This window comes from Balaenoptera borealis (genome assembly GCF_965194805.1).
Source record: "Balaenoptera borealis genome assembly, chromosome: X".
Taxonomy (NCBI): Eukaryota; Metazoa; Chordata; class Mammalia; order Artiodactyla; family Balaenopteridae; genus Balaenoptera; species Balaenoptera borealis.
In genome coordinates, this window is record NC_138881.1 from 36,930,085 (window position 1) to 36,947,213 (window position 17,129).

Sequence of the window (17,129 nt, forward strand, 5' to 3'; positions counted from 1 at the left end):
AGGATAGTATTTTCTGCAAGGCTAAACAGCATTATATACAGTCATAGGTTGTGTGTGTATGTGCTTTATTTTTGAACACAGGGAAATGATTGAGGAAGTGCTAATACTATATGTAAATGTTAAACTACTCATTCTGAATGAGGCCATAAAATTATTTGCATAGACTGGGCAACTTTTTTTTTTTTTTTTAACGTCTTTATTGGAGTATAATTGCTTTACAATGGTATGTTAGTTTCTGCTGTATAACAAAGTAAATCAGCTATACGTATACATATATCCCCATATCCCCTCCCTCTTGCGTCTCCCTCCCACCCTCCCTATCCCACTCCTCTAGGTGGTCACAAAGCACCGAGCTGATCTCCCTGTGCTATGCAGCTGCTTCCCACTAGCTATCTGTTTTACGTTTGGTAGTGTATATATGTCCATGCCACTCTCTCACTTCGTCCCAGCTTACCCTTCCCCCTCCCCGTATCCTCAAGTCCATTCTCTAGTAGGTCTGTGTCTTTATTCCCATCTTGAGACTGGGCAACTTTTGTTCCTTTTGAAAGATCTTGTGCATTAGGTGGACAATAAAATTGTCATTTTAACCTCCTGTTTTTAATTACTGATAAAGATAAAATTTTGTGGTCATCTGTTTTGGTCAGTTTTTCTTGGTTTGTTTTAGACAGTTTTCAAAATTATTTGGAAATTATTGATTTTCTTTGCCAAGTGAAAATGTCCAGAGAGCATGATCTTAAGTAAAATCCCTGAAGTTCAAATACCTATTCCACAACTAAATTAGTCTTGTTATATGCTGGAAGGTTACATAAAGGGTCCTGAGACAATCTGTTTTAGGGTATTTATTTATCAAGAGCAGGGGTTAACAAACTGTGGACCATAGGTCAAATCCAGCCCTGCATCTGTTTTTGTAAAGCTTTATTGGAACATACCCACTCCTTTACTTACTGTCTGACCGCTTTCACTGTAACAGCAGAGTTGAGTAGTTGCCATAGGGACCTCATGGCCCCAAAAAGCCTGTAATATTTACTATCTGGCCTTTTACAGAAAAACTTTGCTGACTTCTCAGCTTCAAATGTCCTAATTTTTAACTGGAATCATAAAATCTAATTTCTCTTTTCTCTTCTATGGGCTGTTCCCCAGTTATAGTAACAGTTTGCTTAATACTTCATATTCCATTCATGTCACTCATAAATGCCTTTATTTGTGTACCTTTTTCCCCTAACTAAATTGAAAAGCCCTAAATATGAGGGACTGTCTTAAACATTGTCTATCCCACAGGGCTTTAAACATGGTAGGCACTCAGTGTATTTGTTGAGTGAATAAATTTAATGGTTGAGAATGAATTCCTCACATCCCATGTTCTAAATGTATGAAAATGTCTCATCAGAAATCTGAAAATTCCTTTGGTAGAAAATTGCCACAAGGTGGGATTGTGGCTCCTATTCAGATTGCTTATCCCATATTCATTTGTGTGTTCAAACTTGTGCTTTAGTAAGGTTTCCATTACGGAAGAGGAGACACATTTAAAAATTCAGCTCATTAATAGATCTAAACAGATGATGGAAGAAGCAGCATGGTAGACTCTAAAGAGATTGAGCTGTGAAGCCAGACAGACCTAGCTTGAAAACACCATTTCACCTAGTAATCTTGACCAAATTCACATTCTGAACCCCACTTCCCTCATCTCTGACGTGGAGATGGTGATAGAGAAATATTTGTCATGAAGACAAAGCACCTGTTATGTGTAGTGTGTAAACAACCTAATGTATGCCCAGCAGAGGATAAGTGACTCATAAATGGTAACTGTCATTTATTCGTAACATTTTATGACTTATGGGTTTTGTGTTATGTTATAAAAATTGCAAAAGTAGTTTTCATTGAGTCCATAACTAAATAAGATGTTTAGAAAACTAAGGAATAAATTCTCTTTGATCATTTCCTAAATAATATCTTTAGATACGAGTGTGAAGAATCTTTTACGACTTTGAATGTAGACATTAGAAATCACCAAAATCTTCTTGATTCTTTGGAACAATATGTCAAAGGAGATTTATTAGAAGGTGCAAATGCTTATCATTGTGAAAAATGCAATAAAAAGGTATGAATTGCCCAGTTTTGTTTAAAATAATTATGATTACATTTAATGGGTTTGGAAGAATGGTTGTTTTTGTTTGTTCTCAAAATTTACCCTCTTTATTCCCTACCCTGCTTTGTTATAGTGGCAACAGAGAGGTAGTTAAGATAACTGACTTAAGGGTCTGTCAGGTAAAGATGATTGAGAGAAAGGTTTGTCAGGTAAAGACAATTGAGAGAAAATAGTGCCAGAAGGGCTAGGGAAAACAGGTAAAGATAAGAGTGAATCACTTCAGAGGTCATAGTAGCTTAATATCAGTCTCTTGTCTGAGTTACACAGGCACTTTTCATCCATATTCAACCAACCTGCTCTTGAACTCCTCGAAGCTACAGAGCTCATAGAGGAAAACATTTCTCCTCTCATGTCCAGAGTTGCTACCCAAGACCAAGAAGTTTGCTGAAGCCAAACTGTTAATTACTTTATTTAGCCACAAAAGATTTCTTCTACCACCTGTGTTTTTTAAACCACTTGGATCAGATTTTTAGACTCACTTGATTGGTTTTTGTCTGTGGGCATTTAACAGTTCTTTATATAACAATTTACGCATACATATGGTAAATAATGTGTATCTTTCTGGGCTCCCAAGCCCTCTCACCTCTAAGTCACCTGTATTGTTTTGACTTTACATACCACTTAGAGAGGTATTAAAATCTAGAGGTTGAGATCATGAGCTGTAAAGCCATACTCCATGCCTCTCACAGCTCTAAGACTTGAGGCAAGTTCTCTCTCTAGTACTCCTAAGTCTCATCCCTAAGTTTCAGGGTTGGGAGGGTTGTGAGGATTAAACGTGTTACTACTTGGACAGCACTTAGCATCATATAACTTGGCACCTAATTGCCCAATAAATATTAGCTGCTATTATTATATTTCTGTAGTTTGCTCACAGCAGACTTCATTAAAATAACAGTAAATATCAAACAAGTAATAATGGTTAGATAGCACTTCCAATATAGAAATCAGACAGCGAATAATGTCTATATCACTAATTTTTGCAAGTTGTAGCAAAAGGCATCAGCTACTTCGTATTAGTTTTAGTGAACATTTTTAAAATATCAACTGACAGAAATGCTCTGATTATGTTCATTATCATATATTTGTTTATACTTAAAATTTCAGATTAATCCTGAGAATTTAATAGTAGAGTTTTAAGTTTGGGGGTTTTTTGCAGTGGATTATAAGAGAACATCTAGTAATTTGCTCTGTTCATTTTAGGTTGATACTGTAAAGCGCTTGCTTATTAAAAAATTACCTCCTGTTCTCGCTATCCAACTAAAACGATTCGACTATGACTGGGAAAGAGAATGTGCAATCAAGTTTAATGATTACTTTGAATTTCCTCGCGAACTGGACATGGAACCTTACACAGTTGCCGGTGTTGCAAAGCTGGAAGGAGATAACGTAAACCCAGAGAGTCAGTTGATACAACAGAATGAGCAGTCTGACAGTGAGCCAGCAGGAAGCACGAAATACAGACTTGTGGGGGTGCTTGTACACAGCGGTCAGGCGAGCGGGGGACATTACTACTCTTACATCATTCAGAGGAACGGAGGAGATGGCGAGAGAAATCGCTGGTATAAATTTGATGATGGAGATGTAACTGAATGTAAAATGGATGACGATGAAGAAATGAAAAACCAGTGTTTTGGTGGAGAGTACATGGGAGAAGTATTCGATCACATGATGAAGCGCATGTCATACAGGCGCCAGAAAAGGTGGTGGAATGCTTATATACTTTTTTATGAACGATTGGACACAATAGACCAAGATGATGAGTTGATAAGGTATATATCAGAGCTTGCTATCACCACAAGACCCCATCAGATCATTATGCCATCAGCCATTGAGAGAAGTGTACGGAAACAGAATGTGCAATTCATGCATAACCGAATGCAGTACAGTACGGAATATTTTCAGTTTATGAAAAAACTGCTTACATGTAATGGTGTTCACTTAAATCCTCCTCCAGGTAAGTATCACGAATTTAGCTTCTTAGTAATAAAGCATACCTCTTCTTTTACTTGCAAGGTTTCTTAGCAGGCATCAACGTGTTTGTTTTCTCTCTTTTTGGTTGTTTTAAAGTCATGTTTCAGATGACTGTTACCTTTGAGCTTTATATGTTGTCTTGCCATTTAGAGACAGAGGAGCTTTTGTTTGTTACAACAGTTTGGTTTTTTTACTCAAGCATTAGTTGAAGGGTGCTTTACTGAACTACTAAGAATTATTTCATAAGTAGCCCAGGGGTTTTAACATAGTTAGGACTTGGAAAATTGTTGATAATGCAGATTTGTTTTTGAAAATGAAAATGGGGCTTGAGCACAGAAATTTGTTTGACTATTTTTTAATCTACATTTTATTTTTAGGGCAAGATCACCTGTTGCCTGAAGCAGAAGAAATCACTATGATTAGTATTCAGCTTGCCGCTAGGTTCCTCTTTACCACAGGATTTCACACCAAGAAAGTAGTCCGTGGCTCTGCCAGTGATTGGTACATTGCTTTGAATTTTCATTCCTATTATTACTGTCATTTAGTTTGGTTCTTTAATATACTGCTTTATTTTTTCCAAGCCATGATAATCTCATTTCAGATTTGGAATGCCGAATTTAAAAAATCTTGGTAGCGATAGTGAGAGAAATCATATTTAAATAATTACTGAGTGGTGGGATGAATTGGGAGATTGGGAGATTGACATATATACATTAATATGTATAAAATAGATAACTAATAAGAACCTGTATAGAAAATAAATTTAAAAAATAATTACTGAGATTAAATACCGCCTTTTATTATTCAGAAGTTGGCTTCTGCTTCTGTTACCTTGTATCATATCTTTGACATCTCTGTACAAAACATTACAGGATGATACTTAAAAGTCTAAGCTATCTAATCACAAAAGTATTAACATTTTAGCTTCCCTAGATTAAATTCAGCCATAGATTAAAAAGGTAGAAACTTAAAATGAGTTTAAGTTTTTAACTGTATAAATTTAGAGGCCATTATAATACCTCGATTCAACAATATTTACTTACTATTCTAGTAGTAAGATGTTAAGGGAATGGGGATTATTGTTTTGTCATTGAACCTAGGAAGAGTTTGGTCATGGATTTGTAGAGGACTGTGTAAGTTTTCGTCTATTTATTTTGTCACTCTGTGAAAATAGACCAAGTCATAGTATTTATCTTTTTAATATTAGTGCTAGAAGCTACCATTGCTGGTTCTCTCCCTCCAGTAGTAAAGGAAGTTCTTTGATTTTTTTGTTTGTTTGTTTGGTTCATAGAGACCCATCCCTGTACTATAGGAAACATGTTACTGAATCGATATTCATAGATTTTTGTTTGGTTTTGTCTTAGGTATGATGCATTATGTATTCTCCTTCGTCACAGCAAGAATGTACGTTTTTGGTTTGCTCACAATGTCCTTTTTAATGTTTCAAATCGCTTCTCTGAATACCTTCTGGAGTGCCCTAGTGCAGAAGTGAGAGGTGCATTTGCAAAACTTATAGTTTTTATTGCACATTTTTCCTTGCAAGATGGGCCATGTCCTTCACCTTTTGCATCTCCAGGACCTTCTAGTCAGGTAATTGCCCAGTTAACAGAAATAAATTCTGTTTCCTGGAAGTTGAAGTCACAGATATATGTGCATCTGTTTGATACGTTTACCTAACAAACGTGCATGAGCACGTAATAACCACAGAGTCCGATGCCTCAATGTTTATATGAGTTGCATTTAAAGTACTCCCCAGCAGTGAATAGTGACTATTGGCTCTTTAAAACATAACGGAATTTTCTGTTAATTCAGTTACATTCAGTGGCTTAGTTATACACTTACTGTTACATAAATTTAAATGGACTTCCATTTGTTAAAACTTAGAACAGTATGAAGCCTCTATAATGAAATCTACATTGGATCTTCATCCCCTTTCCTAAAAAGCAACCCTTTTTAATAATTTCTTGTGTGATCAGTCCTTCCAGAAATTTCTGCCTATATTTAACATGTATATGTGCATGTCCCTTTTTCATGCAAAGAGAATTATATCATACATGCACCTTGTTGCTGAAAAACAACCAATGTTTTATCCTTTACAGGCTTATGACAACTTAAGCCTGAGTGATCACTTACTAAGAGCAGTACTAAATCTACTGAGAAGAGAAGTTTCAGAGCATGGGCGTCATTTACAGCAGTATTTCAACCTGTTTGTAATGTATGCCAATTTAGGTAAGAATTTAAGTTTTCATAATTCTCTTTTAATGTATTAAGTAATGACGTCATGTAAGTCACATGATGAAATATAACCTGGTCTAAAATAGAAACAGTGTTCCATAAAACCTATTGTGAATTTTATCTGAAGCTTTTTTTTTTTACACTGCACTTTTCTCCTTGTATTTTATCATTATTTATGCATGTGTCTTATCTCTGCACCAGACAAAGGTCAAAATCTGTATCTTAATCATATTTTTATCTCCTAAAGTAGTGGTGCTAGAACTATTTTTTTTTTAAATACTGATGCCTAGGCCCCATCCCAAACCAACTGAATAAGAATTCTCAGAGCTAACACAAGGAATCCACATTTTCAAAAGGTCCCAGATGGATGTGTAATACTCACCAAGTTTGGGTAAAGGACTTAGTCTGTATGTAAGTTTTTGTTGACGTAAACTAAACTAAAATCGGGGATAATATAAATATTCACTTAAATTACCTGTTATTTATGTTAAGTTCTAAACCCAAACATCCCTGTCATTCCAGGTTTTTTGTGCATGAACTTACCAATCGCCAGTTGATCCATGGCCCTTTTAACATAAGCAACATTCTACTTTGCGTTTGTCGTCTTTTCCCTTACCTTCCCATACTGGAGATGCTTGCATATTTGTAGTTGAAAAGAATATTTATGCAAACAAGCATAAGGGGAATCTGTATTTCACACTTAGAAATGCCAAATCTTAGGTATTTATAAAAATCTCACTCTGTTCAACTCCCTTTTTAGGTATTCCCTGTTCAGAAAACATGCATCGTTGGTCCATAATCTAATCTAATTAAAATTTCCCTGCTAAAAGCAAATATGGGTCTATAAACTTTAATACGAAATCCTTAGGACCAGATATGCTTTGTGGTTCAGAACTGTTTGGTTTTAAGAAAGGTAAAATAGCCCATATGCCCTGAATTATGTAACATCCCTAGAGCAGGGTCCGAAACAGCACTTTGTAATCATACACGTGAATATTCACACTGGGAGGGGATGATTGAAGATGTAAATAGCCTCTTGTCAGTTCAGGCCAGATTTTCACAGCGACTTTATGAATGAACTTTGTTTATATTGATGTTAAGAGCTGTTTGAATCTCAGGATTTCAGATAAGGGATTTGTGGACCTGTATTTATTATACTTCTTGGAACATGGCAATAAATAAGACACCTATTTTCTAATGGGGTATAGAAGCAAATTAAAAGGTACTTGCCATAAAATATGTTTATGGCTATAATGGGGAAAATACAAAGTGCTATGGAAGTACATCATAGGGGGAGTGTGAGGGACTTAGTGGAGAAGATGTAGGAATTGGTCGGTTGAGTTTTTCCATCCAGAGTGAACAGCAGGTGCAGAGACTTGGAATAAATTCAGCATGGCTCATTGGAGGAAATGAAAGTTATTCAGTCTGACTAGAATTGATGTAATATGAGGATGGCAGGAGTGGTGAGTAGAATTCTCTAATTGTGCTATTCTGTCAAGCCTTGTGAGAGATTCTGGACTTTATCCTGAGGGCATTGATGAGCCATTGTAGAGTTTTGAATAGACATGGCTTCTAGAAAGATCCAGGCTGCAGTGTGGAATGGATTATTGGGGAGTAAGACTAGAGATTGTTAAAGTCATCTATAGATAGAAAATCGTTGTTGTGGCTTATACTGAGGAACTGGCAGTGAGCGGGATACAAGTAGTCAGATTCTGGTGCTTTTTATTGGAGATAAGGACAGTAGGATTTGGTGATTGCGTATTCAGGGAAGGGGAACACAGAAGAGATGTTAAGAATGATGCCCAGAATTCCAACTTGACAAACTGAGCAGGTAGTAGTGCCATGTACTGAGAGGCGAAACCCAGGAGGAAGAACGTGGACAGGGAATTTGAGTCTTTGTGACACCCAAATAGAGATGTCCAGTAGAGCGGTGGTCTATTTGTCTGGAAATATTTTGGAATCAGCTGAATGAAAATAGCTGGAACTTGAAGCCATTAGAGTGGGTTTGATCGTCCAGGGAAGGCATACGGTATACGGTGTGAGAAGATAGCCTGACGTGGGAACTTTGAGGACCATCACTTTTGAAGAGAGGAAGGAGGACTCACAAATAAGAATAAGAAAAAACAAACAAAAAAAAAAGAATAAGAAGAGGTAGAAAGAAAATAAGAGAGGAACCCAAGAAAGGAGGAAATGGTTATGGTTTGAGAACTATTCCTTAGCTTTAAACCAGAAAAGGGGGCAGAAGCCAGATAGGCATGGGTTGAGGACTGGGAAGACGAGAAAGTAGAGGGAATGAGTTTAGGCATCTTTCAAGAAGCTTGGCTGAGGAAGAAAGGCAATTCATAAAAGAATTCTTATTTCTCAGTTTTCGTCATTCACCTAATGATGAGGATTGCAGACGAGGCTAGTTCTCGAGACTCCCCAGGCCATAGAAAGTGTTTCTCTTCCTTATGCCCAGTAGGATTGGAATGTCATAGTCACTGTTTAACCATTTTAATACTTAAATCCAGTTATACTAACTCAGTAGATTTTTGGTTCTGATTGCTAAAGTAAGTAAATGCTAACCAAAAGTGATCTTCTGATCATAAAAGTTGTAGAAAAATATTTTATTATGAAGCCCTTCCGTCCCAGTTCTTTCCTCTCATATAATTCTTCCCCTCTCTTCCTGCTTCTCCCTTCTTTATTGTAGGTGTGGCGGAGAAGACACAGCTTCTGAAATTGAGTGTACCTGCTACCTTTATGCTTGTGTCTTTAGATGAAGGTCCAGGTCCTCCAATCAAGTATCAGTATGCTGAATTAGGCAAATTATACTCAGTAGTGTCACAGCTAATCCGATGCTGCAATGTCTCGTCAAGAATGCAGTCTTCAATCAACGGTAAAGTCAAATACTCCATTCTTTACATTGGTTTTAAAGTACTGCTGGCCATATATAGTACCTGATTCAAAGTAATTCCAAAGATATTTAAAAATAAAACGAGAGTCTGAAAGTCCATGCTTGGAATATTTTATAATATTTTGAGTCCTGCACCTTTTTCTCATATTTAAAGGGAATCTTTCTGTCTACTTGTTACTGAGGTTGGTACCTTGTTTATAAAGTAGTTTAAGAATTAACTTTTATATAAAGAAAACGCCAGTGTTGCCATTTCAGTTTTACATTTTATCATCTTGATATATGTGATCATTATAATGCTTAATATTACTTTCTTTGTTGTACTCAGGAAACTTGATTTAAAATATTATTTTCATAAAATAAAAAATTCATAAGCTATTTTCTGTGGAGAAGCCGATTCGTTTTTCATTGATGACAAATCTGTATTCTAGGTAATCCTCCTCTTCCCAATCCTTTTGGTGATCCTAATTTATCACAACCTATAATGCCAATTCAGCAGAATGTGGCAGACATTTTATTTGTGAGGACAAGTTATGTGAAGAAAATCATTGAGGACTGCAGTAACTCAGAGGAAACCGTCAAATTGCTTCGTTTTTGCTGCTGGGAGAATCCTCAGTTCTCATCTACTGTCCTCAGTGAACTTCTCTGGCAGGTTAAAGGAAAATATACATTCATATGTCTCTATAATTTGATTTGTTATTCCTTTATTTTATATTTTTATTTTTTTAAATAGTTTTTTTTTTAAAGTATAATTGACTTTACAATTATATTAGTTTTAGGTGTGCAACATAGTGATTTGATATTTTTATACATTACACATTACGAAAGGATCACCACTGTTGCTGCTTTAAATAAGTTCTTCACCATGTCTTACCTGTTTTTAGGTTGCATATTCCTATACTTATGAACTCCGGCCCTATTTGGATCTGCTTTTGCAGATCTTACTGATTGAGGACTCCTGGCAGACTCACAGGTAGATACCCTTTTTTGTTCCTTGCCCAGCTTTTAGAGTAACTGAAATTACCAGTCGGCACATATTTTTGTTTACCTCTTGAAGATCTAATAAATGTTTTATCTTAAACAAAACATAAGAATGAATAAAAAGGTCCCCCCTTCCTCACAGTTTTATTTCATTTTTTATTTTTTGCTCTCATTGCCCAAGTTGCATACTTAATATACTAACCTTTTTCTTTCAATTGTTGTGTTTTTTGTTTGGGGGGATTTTTTTTGTAAATGTTTCAATTTCATTAATGATGCTCTAGGGTTATTTTAGGATTAGATTACGTTAGTTTTAGAATTACATGAGATAACACTTGGTTATCTAAAAATAGTGCCTTCAGTAAGTACAGTCAGTTCCCATTATTCATGGTAGTTAACGGTCTGAAAGTCACTGTGAACACTGAATGAGCAAATACTAAATCATTGCTCCTGGGGAAAAAACAGGGTTAGGTTCTTGCCAGTCTCTGGTTACTTTTTTTTTTTCAACCAATCAGTACATAACCTGTTTTTAATGTGTGTTTCTGTTTAAAGACACGTTATTTAATATATATTGCTGACTTATTAACGTTGAATTCACAATAAATCGGGTCTGAACAAAGCTTATCTGACACATATTTTCTCTGCAAAGCACATCACAGCCTTTTTGGGCTTAGGAACATAAACAGTGAGATAACACAAAGCACAAAAATGTGAAAAGCTGTCACTGAAATAGATGGGAAAAAGGATACTTGTTTACAGTATGAGCTAAAACAAGGCCGAATATCACTTTGTTCCACTTCAGATGGGAATGTGTGTTGGGCAACTCAGTTGTTTTTGCTACTCTGCACGTGACTGCAATTGCAAAGAGTTGATTTTTGCCATTACAGATAAAGTTTAGCAAGTAGGCAAAACTGCAGATATGGAATCCGTGAATAAATGAGCATGAATCGTAACTAGTTTTTCAATATACGTACGAGAGGTTTAGGAGTTAGCAATTTTTTATTTATTTGTATTTTATTATTTAATTTTTAAATTTTATTTTTAATATTTATTAATTTAGGACTAAGGTTATCCAGCTTAGCTGTCCCTCAAGGTTCCTCCAGAATTCCTCTTTTTACGTAAAAGCTTAATACATTATCCTTAATCCCAAGAGCAATACAGATGATGATGAACTATGGAATTGGTTGGCAACTTTGCCAGATTGTGTAACTTCCCTCCCTACATGGACAGTAGTGTAAGAGTTTATGTTGGGAAACAATTGAGAATCCATATAACAGACTGCCTCCTGTCTGTCAGTGTAATAATTAAAACAGAAACCTGGGACTTCCCTGGCAGTCCAGTTGTTAAGACTCTTCGCTTCCATTACAGGGGGCAAGGGTTCAATCCTTGGTCGGGGAACTAAGATCCCACATGCTGCACGGCACGGCCACATAATCAATCAATCAATCAATCAATCAATAACAGAAACATGAAAACAAGTTTTATAACAACAGAATGCTTAAAGAGAAATTAAAATCTTGAGTCTTAGTGGAGATTGCAAATGCCAGAATTCATGAAATAATATTTTCAAATTATTCACCAGAATTACCATCATAGAGTTCCAACAGTTGAATTAATATTGTAAAAATAGCATTAAACCAGAGATCAATTTTCATTAAACACAAAATTTAGTAGTTCTAAAACTGTAGCCACTTATTTTGAATACTACCACTACTCTTCTCAATATGATCAAAGGATCTGAAACTTAAGAGTTGGTTGAAATGGAATCTAACTTTTCATTATTTTCTTTTGAAAATATTGTATGCATTTATAGCTTTAAGCCAATTAGCCACATCTTAGTTCTCTTGTTTCATTAGAGCAAGTAATAATGCTAAAGGCATGTGTGCAGGATTAAACATGGGAATTTGACTTTTGTGTAATGATAAGATTGTTGTTACGAGTCCCTGGCACCAAGCTTGAAAATAATTTTCTCATAGTGGGCTCTTAGGTCATGTAGTAAGCAGTGTGTATTTATGGAGCATCTCCCGTGGGCCTGGCACCGTTAAGCATTGGGGAACAAGGGAGGGAAAGATAATATTGATAAAAATGGCATTTGAAAGCAGTTGATTCATTATCACTTGACAAAACTGAAGGTAAAAACAGAATATACACTGCAGTGTTTCAGATTAAGTAGCAGGAAGCCTGTACATGGTTGATTGTGTGGTCTGAAATGATTAAACTTTGCAAAATTACAAAGTCATGATTTCCAAACAAAACAGATTTTATAAATGCATGTAATACAAAAAAACAAAGCAAACTTGAATTTTGATTTGGAACGTTCTATTAAGTAAAATATAAGGTATACAAAAGGTTTTTTAGGTAATGTTTCTTTACTGAGGTAAAATTCACTTAACATAAGATTCACTATTTTAACCATTTTAAAGCATACAATTCAGTGGCTTTTAGTACATTCACAATGTTGTGCAACCATTACCACTGTCTAATTCCAGAACATTTTCATCACTCCAAAAGGAAAATCCAAACCCAGTTAAGCAGTCACTCCCTAGTCCTCCCATCCCCCAGCCCCTGACAACCACTAATCTGCTTTCTACCTCTATGAATTGGTCTGTCCATAGGCAAAATATCCAGGACTTGCCTGGACATCTCATATGAATGGAATCATACAATGTGTTCTTTTGTATCTGGCTTTTTTCACTTGGCATAATGTTTTCAAATTCATCCATGTTAGAGTACATATCTGTACTTCATTGCTTTTTATGGCTGAATAATATTCCATTGTATGGGTACATTACATTTTGTATATTCGTTCATCTGTTGGTAGATATTTGGGTTGTTTCCACCTTTTGGCTGCTGTGAATAATACTGTTGTGAACATTCATGTACAAGTTTTGTATTTCTTTTTAAACACCTGTTTTCAATTCTCTTGGATATATAGCTTAGAGTAGAATTGCAGGCAGGTAAATTTTAAAATATTTTTTGAAAAATTGTAAAATATTCATAACAAAATTTACCATTTTAACCATTTTTAAGGGTACAATTTGGTGGAATTAAGTACATTCACAATATTGTGTTAACCATCACCACTATCCCATCTCCAGAACTTTTTCATCATCCCAAACTGAAACTCTGTACCCATTATTCTTGCTTTCTCTGATTTTTGCCTATTCTCTAAATACCTCATATAACTGGAATCATATGATATTTGTCATTTTGGATTGGTAATAAGTTGGTACCAGGCGGCCATATGACCTTGGGTTGCAAGCCTTTTAACCTCTCTATTTTTCTTATCTGTGTTCAAGGGTTTAAGAAGAGGACTTAACGTCTAGCATTAGATTACATGAGTACATCAAAGACATTTATTGAATGGCACATAGTAGGCACTCAGTAATGTTAGCTGCTATTTGATTTTAGAAGTTTTTATTTATCTGGTTCTCTTTCAGAATTCATAATGCACTTAAAGGAATCCCAGATGACCGAGATGGGCTCTTTGACACAATCCAGCGCTCTAAGAATCACTATCAAAAAAGAGCATACCAGTGTATAAAATGTATGGTAGCTCTCTTTAGCAATTGTCCTGTTGCTTACCAGATTCTGCAGGTGAGGGTCTCTCTCCCTCTCTCTCTCTCGCTCTCTCTCTCTCTCGTGCGCTCTCGCTCTCTCTCTCTCTCTCTCTCTCTATATATATATATATGTGTATATATATACACACACACATATAATTTTGTAGAAATCTGAACCAGAATTAAGGATTCTGTTTTAAAAGAAGAGAATTATGAGAATTTGGAGTTGTCGTTTAAAGTTACCTTTGAAAAGCATTCCAAAACCTTTTACATATATAGTTTTATTTTCTTTTGAAGGGCAATGGAGATCTTAAAAGAAAGTGGACCTGGGCAGTGGAATGGCTTGGAGATGAACTTGAAAGACGACCATACACTGGCAATCCTCAGTACACTTACAACAATTGGTCTCCTCCGGTGCAAAGCAATGAAACATCAAATGGTTATTTCTTGGAGAGATCCCATAGTGCTAGGATGACACTTGCAAAAGCTTGTGAACTCTGTCCAGAGGAGGTAAAAAAAGCCACCAGTGTGCAGCAGATAGAAATGGAAGAAAGCAAAGTAATTCTTTACTTTATAGGCCAGTGTTTATGTATTAATGATAATGGGGAAAAAATTAGGTTGAAGTTTTATTTATATGTGGTCTTAATGAGGGAGCCTTCTTTTAGAGAAATATTTGTGAAATTGCCTGAATCTAGTATTTCTAAGAGAACCCAAATCAGGTTCCTTTCAGTTTACTTTGTTTATCTGTAGTAAAAGAAAAGTTGTTAGTGGGTCAGTTTTTTAGATTTTAAAGAGTTTATTTCAAATAGAAAAAAAATTAAAAATAAACTTGAATTTGGCTACATAATTCTTTATCTTTAAATACTTAAAATCAGGAGCCAGATGACCAAGATGCCCCTGATGAGCATGAGTCGCCTCCACCTGAAGATGCCCCGTTATACCCCCATTCACCTGGATCTCAGTATCAGCAGGTATATTGGGCTTGGCTCGTGTTTTTATTCCCTGGAACCAATCTTTATGCTTTATTTAAAGGATGGCTAAGTTTTTTGTTGTGACTGTAAAGTAATCGAGGGATTATCTAGACTAGCTTTGGGGGCATGATCAAAAGAGGAATGGTTGGCATGGGGTCACAATGTGGCATGTTTGAGCTTGCCCCTGTGGTGTTTTCCTGGTCAGATATGTGCCCCCTCTTGTACTAGTAGATGAAGTTCGTAAAACTATGATTATTCACGTCAATATAAAATGACAATCAATATTTAGTATAATGGATTAAGACGACATTTCCTGTTAGGTTAAGTGTGCGAGTGGATTTTGAAGGCACTAAGATATGGCAGTGAAGGAAGAAGTGTTTGCCTATTACTTAGCGTAACCAGGACAATGACAGTAAAAATTGTTGGAAAAAAATCAGGGATTTGACAGATTTCCATGAATTTTTCTGTGAAATCAATAACTAAATAAATTTAGATGAAGAAACGTTCTAAATGAGATGTGACTTTCTAAACCCCAGATGTGACTAATTCAGATCTTTTGAGGCAGTGGTCCTTAAACTTGCACAAGCATGGGAATCCCCTGGTGGGCTGTTGCAGCAGAGTGCTAGGCCCACCCCAGCGTTTCTCATTCAGTACATTTCTTTTTTTTAATTTATTTTTTTTTAATTTATGTATGTATGTATGTATGTATGTATGTATGGCTGTGTTGGGTCTTCGTTTCTGTGCGAGGGCTTTCTCTAGTTGCGGCAAGTGGGGGCCACTCTTCATCGCGGTGCGCGGGCCTCTCACTATCGCGGCCTCTCTTGTTGCGGAGCACAGGCTCCAGACGCGCAGGCTCAGTAGTTGTGGCGCACGGGCCTAGTCGCTCCGCGGCATGTGGGATCTTCCCAGACCAGGGCTCGAACCCGTGTCCCCTGCATTGGCAGGCAGATTCTCAACCACTGCGCCACCAGGGAATCCCCCTCAGTACATTTCTAACGAGTTCCCAGCTGCTGCTGCTACTGGTCTAGGAACCATGCTTTCAGAACCATTATTTAAGCATTCTGTCTTATATTTCAGGGTGGAAGTAGAAGCATGCTGACTAGAAATGTTGAATATGACTGGAAAATGCATATTCATAATTTTCATAATAGAAATTATAGAAAGTTAAAGCCTATAATCTTCTTGGCTTGACTGGTGGGGAACGTACAGAAAAATGAGAGTTCAGGGGTTTAAAACATTAAGGACCCAAATCCACAAGGAGAAGAGTTACTTTCCTCGGCCCTGAGAAAACTCATATATTAATCATGCCCGGTTAATCCACTATCTTCAGTGTTGTTTTGTTTTCATTAACATCATCCTGTGTTCCGGATTGTTGCTCATGCAGACCTCATATGATCATTCATTCAGATTTCTCATATGGGAGTTTCAAGGTGCTCAGAAGAGTGAGGATAGATGTGTTCCAGCTCACAGATACTTTTCATGAATATTTTTTACCACGAGCAGTAATGGGCTGTGTTATCCCTTATTTGTCAGACTTGTAATCTAAATAATTTTTGGCACTTAAAATCACTTTGGCCAAAGAATTAAACAGACCTACACTGCTCTTATTTGGGGCTTTGGGGTTTGAATTTAGGCTACCTTTTCTCTTTCAAACCACTTTTTTTTTTTTCTTTTCCATCATTAGCCCAAGTGTATTTACTCTTTGTCAGTCCTAGGAATAAAAGAAATGTTTACATTTCCACAAACTTCAGCCTGTGATCTTTAAAGATGAAGTTTAATATATGAAAAGTTTTAACATGCAGATCTCTTCTCCCCTCCCAGAATAACCATGTGCATGGACAGCCGTATACAGGCCCAGCAGCACATCACATGAACAACCCTCAGAGAACTGGCCAACGAGCACAAGAAAATTATGAAGGCAGTGAAGAAGTATCCCCACCTCAGACGAAGGATCAGTGAAATGCACATGATTAACTGGTTCCATCAAGACTGTGCACCCAGGCCTTACAGTCCAACCTTTTTCTGTGTCTGGCTAATATTTAAAACTAGAAAAACTATTCCTAATCAACATGGAGTGGAAAGTTTATTCACTGTCTTACCTGCAGAAATTTGCTGTCAATATATAACCCGCCTGCAGTGGAAAGTGTATAGTGTTTTGTAATAAATGGCCTGATGCTAACGTGTAAATGGCAAAGGTGTATATAGTATATTAATGTTTGACTGTTAATTCTTAAGCAAGAAACTTTTTTCTTGATGAGACTCACAGATCTACAAAACCTACAGAAGTTAATTTCCTTGTTATACCCATTGCACTCTGCAACCAGTGTTGCCTGCCTTAACGGCAGTTGGATCAACTCCTTTACAAAAACAACAAATAA

The 17,129-nt window shown here is 36.4% G+C and overlaps 1 protein-coding gene across 8 annotated transcripts in view; it reads left to right on the top strand.

Moving 5' to 3' along the window:
- USP9X (ubiquitin specific peptidase 9 X-linked) overlaps window positions 1-16,945 on the top strand; it is a 120,062-nt gene extending 103,117 nt beyond the window's left edge. For 5 of the 8 annotated variants that reach the window (XM_082378033.1, XM_082378035.1, XM_082378034.1 and 2 more), the window contains 12 exons: window positions 1,957-2,098; window positions 3,347-4,100; window positions 4,495-4,618; window positions 5,482-5,707; window positions 6,217-6,346; window positions 9,042-9,227; window positions 9,674-9,894; window positions 10,127-10,215; window positions 13,661-13,817; window positions 14,078-14,338; window positions 14,656-14,751; window positions 16,573-16,945. In XM_082378033.1, coding sequence (XP_082234159.1) covers window positions 1,957-2,098; window positions 3,347-4,100; window positions 4,495-4,618; window positions 5,482-5,707; window positions 6,217-6,346; window positions 9,042-9,227; window positions 9,674-9,894; window positions 10,127-10,215; window positions 13,661-13,817; window positions 14,078-14,338; window positions 14,656-14,751; window positions 16,573-16,710 — 2,524 coding nt within the window. In that variant the 3' untranslated portion in view covers window positions 16,711-16,945. The remainder of the gene's footprint in view (window positions 1-1,956; window positions 2,099-3,346; window positions 4,101-4,494; window positions 4,619-5,481; window positions 5,708-6,216; window positions 6,347-9,041; window positions 9,228-9,673; window positions 9,895-10,126; window positions 10,216-13,660; window positions 13,818-14,077; window positions 14,339-14,655; window positions 14,752-16,572) is intronic. The other 3 variants (XM_082378037.1, XM_082378038.1, XM_082378039.1) reach the window with 2 other exon arrangements.
- Window positions 16,946-17,129: the final 184 nt, after the last annotated feature.